At 43.0% G+C, this 8,820-nt stretch overlaps 1 protein-coding gene across 1 annotated transcript; it reads left to right on the top strand.

The window, feature by feature from the left end:
- The first annotated feature begins 4,660 nt into the window (after window positions 1-4,660).
- LOC132258105 (pupal cuticle protein) lies at window positions 4,661-6,258 on the top strand. Its single transcript, XM_059755221.1, has 3 exons — window positions 4,661-4,790; window positions 5,080-5,305; window positions 5,369-6,258. The coding sequence occupies exons 1-3, from the start codon at window positions 4,779-4,781 to the stop codon at window positions 6,181-6,183; spliced, it is 1,053 nt and encodes a 350-aa protein (XP_059611204.1). The 5' UTR covers window positions 4,661-4,778; the 3' UTR covers window positions 6,184-6,258.
- Window positions 6,259-8,820: the final 2,562 nt, after the last annotated feature.

The raw sequence follows: 8,820 nt of genomic DNA, 5'->3' as shown, positions 1-8,820 counted from the left end.
CGAGGTTGCACAAAACTGCACCTCGCCTGCAACTCATTGCCCATTTGTTAATTAATTTTGATTAAATTTCAAAGTCCAGCAGAGACAGCTAGAGCGTATTAGATCTTGTCTATTATTCTCTCTGACCTCTGTCGCAATGGGAATTTGTCGCTAAACTTCTTCACCATTCCTTGTGCACTTAGAAGAAGTTGAAAACACCAGAAACTATCTATAAATCACTGTGAAAAAGTTGTCACCTTTGTGGGTATTACAAACATGGTAAATTAGTAAATATTTCACTATAATTACAAAGCAGAATGTTTGCTTGCCTTTGGCCTTCAAATTGATTTGTAACACTTAAATTCCTAATTAAACTGCACAGAGAGCAATTTTGTTGTAGGTATAGGACATGAGTTATTTTTCGTCACTCGCGAACAGTAAATTCATTGAATAATTGTGGAATTCTTTATCATTTTATTGGCATCCAACACGCGTTTGGTTACACAGAGTATAACTGAAATAAATTTATATTATGAGATTAATAACGAAATATTCACTGAGTCACGGAAATATTTATGAGAAAAGAAGTACATCAAAATTCAGTAAATTAATGGGCAGACTTTCATCGTAATTTTTTTCTGTTAGTCAAGTAGAAAGAAGTGAAAGAGCGACGGAATTCCGCAGAAGAGAGCCTTTTATTTTATGCTTCAGTCGCATATAACTTTTATCACTCATCATTCGACACTCTTCTTGGCGCAATATCACAACCATTAGAAGGGATAAATTGACCAAAAATCTCTGTATAATGTCCATGTTCTCATTTCAAGAATAACTGAGGAAATTCTCTCCCTCTCTTCAAGCCACTTGCTTGCAAAAATGTTAATAAAATAATTAAGGACAAGCATGGCAGAGTGTAATATTTGGCTAACCATTTGCCATTAGTAAACTATCTCATCCAGAACGGTTCAATTGCTTCATTATGCCACTGAAATAAATGGATTTCTCAAAGAGAAGAGAGCTCTTGCAAAAATATCTATTTCTTTCAAATATTAGCACTTGTAATGCCACAGTAAAAAGCCATATTTCACTTCAAACCACTGCAAATTGTCTGGCAATAGCGTGAAATACGCCGGAAAGGGGCAAAAAACTCTTGATGAAGATGGATGGGGAATAAGAAATCGAGTTTGCGAGACTGGATAAGCAAGTCCACCTGAAAATTATTGACGCAAGTTAAGTGGGTGATATTGACCTTTAGCTGTTTGGACAGACGAAAGACGAGCGATATCCAAGAGTGGTTTTCAACCATCGAAGCTCTCACGCTTGGTGCACGTTCCTGTGGTGCAACTCAGATGTTGTGGCATCACAAAGAGGAAAAGATTGTGATGCTGGATGGAAAATTTTGACCAAGCAATGATGCAAAAGAGGGCAAAAGGAAGTAAAGCTTATATATTTCATCTTAATTAAAAGAGACACAAGGATCTTCTCTAACTTCTGTTGTGGTTTGTTGTTAGTTTTGAGTACAAGTTGTTTCTTTTTATGACACTTTTGCCTTTGATGGTTCAACATTTCGGAACATTTGAAGGTAATATTACGTATTCTACGATATTTTCCGGTATGCACTAAATACCAGGAAGACTTTGAGTGTAACCCTTATGTAGAAATTGCGTAAAGTGTGTATAAATTTGTGCGATCGAGTGCGATAGGTTGGTATTAGCATAAACATATCTCTGAAGACATTAAACACGTTGCCCTTGATATTATTTTTGCGTGGAAAATTCTTCATCTAAGATGACTTGTCGCGACTCTTGCGACTGAAAAACTGGTAAGCGCGTAATTGAATTAATTTCGCATTAAGTCAATCGGATATTGCGAAAAGGCATATGGTGAAAAAATGCTGACTATCACGGTCAATTCTTGGAATAGAGACTGTGCCATGGATTAAAAAGTTGTCTTCCCTGTATTTCAGCGCATTTCACGAGTTCAAACTCTGCCATCACAACTCATGGGATGGGCTTCCAACCCACCGGAAGAGCTGCAATGTGTACATGTAATCACACAAAAAGCTCCGCTGAACAATGCGAGAGAATGCAGATTGAAAACCTTGTCCAAACGCGCGGCATACAGCAACTCTATCCATACGATATATTGTGGAATTTGCAGAGGAAAAAATTTCACACTCTCAGCGCTGTATTAAAAATAATTCAATGATATTTTATGCTAATAGAGCACCTGTCTTTCATATATTAGAAGCTCATTGCCGTAATTATTTGCACCACAAGTCTCGGTGTACTTTTATCACTACACCTCCAGGCACTTGTTCTTCGACAACCAGTATCTACCTTTTGCAGTGTAAACGGGAAGAGAGCTTTAGTTGGTAGGGAACACTTCAAGAGTGTTCTTAAATACTCCTATCGTGAAGAAACGAACAACATTTACGCGCAGGCAAAAAGCTACACATTATTTTAATTGCAATTTATTATTAATTTGCATTCAAACATCTGTCTTTTCCTTATAATTCGCTACAAATAATTGCACTCACTAGAAGCTCGCCCAGAGTTCTTTATGCACGCTGTTCTATTATTAAATTTGCCAATTACACAAATAGTTGCGAGGAAACACTATGAAATTGCTGTGCGGAGCTCCAGATGTGGCAAGGAATATTCTGAGAAAATGACTTTACATTTCTTGATGCCATGGGAAAAAGGGAGAAAGCTTTCGGAATTATTTTGCCATCATTTCTGTTTAATTGAATGAACAAGAAGAGCAGCTTTGTAGTGATTGAAGAGAAAATGAATAGGATTCTGTTGCATTTTCCGCCCATGTCTAACGACCATTTCGGAAAAAGAAGAGTTGTGGTATTTTGAAAGAATATGGAGAACTTTAGGGTATTGAGTGCCAAGTTTTCTTGTAGGAAATGCCATTGAATATCACTTTAGATTGGGCGGAATTTGTGGTGGAAGGGCCAAAATATGAGTTTATAAATTTAAATGGATTATAACACATGCCAAGAATCACAAACGTCTCAAGCTTACTTGGTTTATTGTGAGTTCCTCTAATAGAATTCAAATTTATTGGATTTATTCCTACTCTATCAACCTTCTAAATCATTGAGGAATTAATCACAGTGAATCCATAAATTTAAATTTCTCCTACAAGGTGATAATTTAATACTCTTGAATGCATTATTAATGCCTGCGTAATTGAATTATGTAAATAATTTCTGTTACACTTCAGCCACACCAGAAACCGTATAATTTTGATATGCGTACTCGATAAATGGGGGATCAATTTCTTACCTGGCTGGTCGTCTGGAGGGCTGATGGATTGGAAAAACAGGTCGTTGAGGCTTTTTCACTGTCGAAGGTATGACAAGTAGTGAGAGAGAAAATATGGGTTGGAATGAGTGGAGGCTTGAGGTCGATATTGATTTGATTTCAAAATAGTGCTAAGTACGTAATTAAGATTTATGGGAGTTTAAATCAGCAGGTGGTACCTGACACTCGCTCCTGGGTTGATTTTTCAATAATAAATCCACTGAATTTCAATGGAGGCATGAAAGAGAGATTTCAGCCGTGATATCTCACTCTTGAGCTCCGCATGAGAGTGATTTTGATCAATAGGCACTGCTCCAATTTGTAGCACTGCGAGTTTTGCCGCTGGAGCGACTCTGGCCCGGAGTGTGTGGGTGGGTTGCGTTTCCTCCTTGCTCGAGCAAGCAACGGTTGGAGCCCTAATGCCACTGGAGAGCGCAATATTGGTCACACAAGCGGAACATGAGACATTGGTCACACAGAAACACATTATTATTAACAATGTAAAAGTGCCCATTTATGGATCGCTTGAACAATTATACTACAATTATGTCGGGTGGTGTGTTGGGCACAAGAAAAACGTCGATTTCCAATCAAAATTCCTTGCGTCACCTTACCTGGACTGCTGCACATGGGTTGCGACAAAGATATCCAATATCACGCTGATGTGAGATATCTCTTCTCCCTCCAACAGACAAACATGTAGTCAAGGAAGAATTCGGTGTACCAAATAACATCTCAATGTCGATTTCTTCCTGAGGATATTGTCCCATTTTTCATTAGGAAATGCTTCACTCATTAGAGTTCTTGCGAAAAATTAAACCATTTTCTCACTCAACAATAGTTTTATGTGTGATAAACTAGTAATACCCATTTATTGGTTTCTATGGTGCAATACATGTCCGATTGTAGGTATTTTTTACTCTCCCTCAACACTCTTCATGTCTCTAAATCCCGCTTGGTAAACTGTACGCGGTGAGCACGACTTTTGTATCTGTTATATAAAGTAATTAAAATTCTTGAAATTGCTCGTAATTACAACAATACAACGCGGAATATGTGGTTCAAGTTTGGGGGAATTGTGAGCTGCTAAACTTCCTCCTGCCTCCATGTCTCTCTTGCACTCTGGGTGGAGGTGTGCAGTCTCACCTCTCAATGAGTGTGTGGCGGCGAAAGCAAGGTCATGGGTTTTGGTGGAGCCGGCCAGCACGATCAAGAGGCGCGCATACACACACGCGCGCGCGCGAGAGACTCCACCTGAAGACAAGACTCCAGGTGCGCGCCCCCCACCGCGGAGCGAGACGGAGCTCTTGGTGCGAGGAAGTCGGCAATCGTTGGTGGAGATCGTGATCAACTTTGGGTATATAATGCAAGCCTGCCCGATGGTTCAGCACAGTTCACTAACAGTCCTAGACTCCAACGAATCTAGGAGGTTACCAAGAGCAGTTTTTCTCAACCAACAGGGACCGAGAATCGCATAAAATCATCATGAAGGCATTTGTAAGTATCCCGAGGAGAGTGCCTCGAGCTAAGCGCCCCGCAGATTTCGAGGATTATGTGAAGATCTCATTAAGCGAGACGCAGTGTGATTGTACAAGACGTAATCCGTCGCGAGTGTTGTAATAAGGAAAAGTGGTCTATTTCAGTGAAATTGCACAGTGCGTAGCATCATCCGCCCGGTGGATGCATAAGAGTGATAATAATTTAACTGCGTCATTAGCATAATTGCCTGCACTCTCGCCGTTAAGAAAATTGTGTGGCAAATGAGTGATAATGTGCCCCATTGCAGATTGTGGCAGCTCTCTTCGTTGTGGCGTGCACAGCCACCCCCTACGCTGGCCTGTCATCCCAGTACCACACGCAGGATGGCCATGGCAACTACGCCTACGGCTATGCGGACCCCAACTCCCAGAAGCACGAGGAGTCCTCCCATGGTTTCACCCGCGGTGCCTACAGCTACGTTGATGGACATGGAATCCTCCAGTCCGTCCACTACACCGCCGATCCTCACCATGGCAAGTCCGCCTGGACTGCAACCAGCGGCGATCCTTGCTAATGTCTCGATTTCTGTGTTGCAGGTTTCCAAGTTGCCGCCACAAATCTGCCCAAGGGACCAGCTCCCGCTCTGTACCACGCCCCTGCTCACCACGTCTACGCCGGCCCATGGGTGCACGCCGGACTCGGCTACCAGGGTGGTCCCCTCGAGACCCCTGAGGTTGCTCACGCCAAGGCTGCCCACTTCGCCGCCCATGCCGCTGCCCGCTCTGGCCTCCACCACCTGTACAAGCGCTCTGCCCACTGGGGAGGATACCACGTGCCCGTGATCCACAACGGAGTGCCCGTTGAGACCCCTGAAGTGCAGGCTGCCAAGGCTGAACACGCTGCCGCCCATGCCAAGGTTGGAGGACACTACGCCTACGCCCCAGTCCATCACGGAGGATATGCCCCACTCGCTCCCAACGGTGTTGTCCTGGATACCCCCGAAATCGCCGCCGCCAAGGCTGCCCACTTCGCCGCTCACGCCGCTGCTGGTGGTCACGCTTACGCCCCCGCTCACTATGCCGCTTCTCACCACCATGCCGGACCCGTGGACACACCCGAGGTGCAGCACGCTAAGGCCCTCCACTTCGCCGCCGTGGCCGAGGCCCAGAGCAAGTCCGGATACAGCCACGATGATGGTCACTACGATGGTCACTACGATGGCCGCTGGGACGATGGACACTACGATGGTCGCTGGGATGGACACCACGGTGCCTGGACGCACGCCGCCGCTGCCCACCATGTGCCCGTGATCCACAATGGTGTCCCCGTTGAGACTCCTGAGGTGCAGCACGCCAAGGCGGCGCATTATGCCGCCCACGCCGAAGCCTCGGCGCGTGCCTACCATCACTAAGGTGCACCTTAGATAACTGCTGAGCTGTCGGACGAAGAGTTTCCACCAAGCCCTGGGAAGCTTCGCCACCAAAAATACGAGATGAAAGAACCAATTTGAATAAAACTGCCGAATTTTACCATCCTTTCGAAGAAAATCCGTATATTTTCACTATTATGACTGATCTACGTCGACCCTGCTCTGATCTTGGACTCCATCTCACTCCATCTGCTCTACCGTCTTCCACACACATGCACTCTACATATATTTCGTCCATAACTTATCTAGTGATATAAATAAATCCTCTGCCAGAGGTGAAAACCTCGAGGAGCACCTCGTGGGATAGGACACACGCCCATGCAGTGCCCCTTGCGCTGCCATGAGGAAGCAAAAGACATACGTAAGAGATCTATTAAAAGATACTGCGATGGAATAAAGAGACGAAACTCAAGCTGAAGAATTTTTGTTATTAATTGAGACCACTCCCTGTGCTGTATTGTGTTCTCTCCTCCACAAGCATTTCTTTCATCTGCTCGTGGCCAACAATTAGATCGCGCGGTTTGCAACACTGCAGTGTTGAATATTTAAGGCAATTGCAGTGCAATTGAGATGTGTGCGCCTGTGTGCGGAATGATTAGGGAATTTAATAATTCACCTATATAAGCGTGGCATAAATTGAGGTTTCTGCACACAAGCACGACGATGCAAAATTATGCAATTTGGCGCATGGTTCAGTTACTCTGGGCAGGAATTTTATGTGATATTGCACAAAACTGATTTATAAACGATGTAATCCGATTAATCTCTATCTGGTCAAGTCGCACACAATAAAACACTCGAGGGGTTGAGCTTGGAATCCCATTTGGCACAATATCACAGCCACTTCTTGTTCGGAAACTTTTGAAATAGCAGCCACTCTGGGGATTCTTTGTTGTCTTGACCCATTGTTGAATAAATTAATTCAATTCTCGGCTTTATTCAGGGTATCATATGGCATTTGCGAATGAGCGCTGAAGAGGAGAGCTTAAAGCTTCGTTATCCAGAACATCACTAAGTATTCAAGGAGGCTCTGAAGTCATTTTTTAGGGGAATTTTAGTTCCAGAAAAAACAACTACATAATGCATTTCTGTTCGATTGCTGAAAATTACACCTTTTCATGTCTGTTCTATTGCTCTGTCTTCGAAGAATGCGGCTGATTGAAAGGTGTGATGGAAAAGAATGAGAGAAAATGAAATTCATTGTGAAGTTAAACGCACATTTTACGCATTCTTTCGTGATATTCATTAGAAAACCACAAAGAAATCAGTGAAATTGCTAGTTTCTCTCAATTTTCGTATTGAGAAAGATCACATACTCAATTGCTACACTAAATGCAAAAGCTCTCATTTTTTGCCCTCCACCGTCAATTATGTAAAAATACCGAAATCAAATGGAATGCTGTGGTGTGAATATTTCATTGGCTTCCCACAATTTTATTTTTACATTTGAGAATATCACAGATTTCGGACAGAACCTTCAAAACTAATCCAACATTCTGTGCCGTTCAACTTCCTTGTCAGCAAAGTGATATTCTTGAAAATCCACGAAAACAGCAAAATTGCATCTCGTAATGGTCACATGCTCACCTCTCGATAAGAGCGAACCACTAAAATATTCCACTGCAGGCCGTGTCTGAGAAGCACTCTGAAATCATGTGTTGCTGGGCGAGGAAAAAGAACGTAGTGACGCCAAAACATTTAAGATCATTATAAAGTCACTTTTATTGTTATTTGCCGTCTCGGCATGTCTCGATGAGCGCGTGAGATTATCATTGAATTTGCATCGAGCTCTTGGCATTGCGAGAGATTGAGATCACGCTAATGTACCGTTTCAAAATGAAATGAATAAATAAAATATTGGAGCAGGTAATCAAGGTTAGTCACTTGGCGGTTTCGCTTCACTTTTCATCTGGCGGGCAAATTGCTGCCGATGCCTTTATGCACTTCATTCACTTTCTGCTCAAGTCAACCATCAACGGTGATCTCACGACAGTTCCTAATTCCTCATTCACTGCCCCAGTTTGTTATGCACTCTTGCAGCTCACAGATATTGTTACTCAGTCACAAATTGTAACCTGTGTATTGCGGAAGACTTAAAGACTCCGCAATTCAAACACTTTACGCAATCACGCAGATAAGTAATAAGATAAAGTATTAAATTACAATTGTAACCGAAATTCTCCGTATGGAGCATATAATCTGCCAAATTAAATCCCCAGGCCAACGGTGAATGATAAGGGAAAAGGGCTTAATTCTGGCGTAGACAAAAGAAGACAAATCTCCTTCGTGAAGCTATGCCACAGTTCGAGACGTCAATGTGGGGAGAATTTGGGGAAGACGCAACTTGAAAAGAGCGAACAAGGGAGTCTTAGGACGAAATTATTGCAACTTTTCCTTTGTATCACAAACTCCCCTCAAAGTTACCGATTACTGCGTCATGTGGCTTCTGAAGGTGAATGGCTGCCCAATATTTAGCGATAAAATACTGCGGGGAATCTGTTGAAAGATTGAGAAATTGCTCGATGGTGAAGAAAACGCCCCTGAGGAACTTTATCTGTGAGTAAGACGGGGAGACTATCGACTTGTGTCCTGACATAGCCCAGATTTCCTTTCAGGATG

Source organism: Phlebotomus argentipes, unplaced genomic scaffold (assembly GCF_947086385.1).
Source record: "Phlebotomus argentipes unplaced genomic scaffold, Phlebotomus argentipes genome assembly scaffold_4, whole genome shotgun sequence".
Taxonomy (NCBI): domain Eukaryota; kingdom Metazoa; phylum Arthropoda; class Insecta; order Diptera; family Psychodidae; genus Phlebotomus; species Phlebotomus argentipes.
Note: the sequence above shows the minus strand (reverse complement) of the source record. Positions and strands in the feature narration are given on the sequence as shown.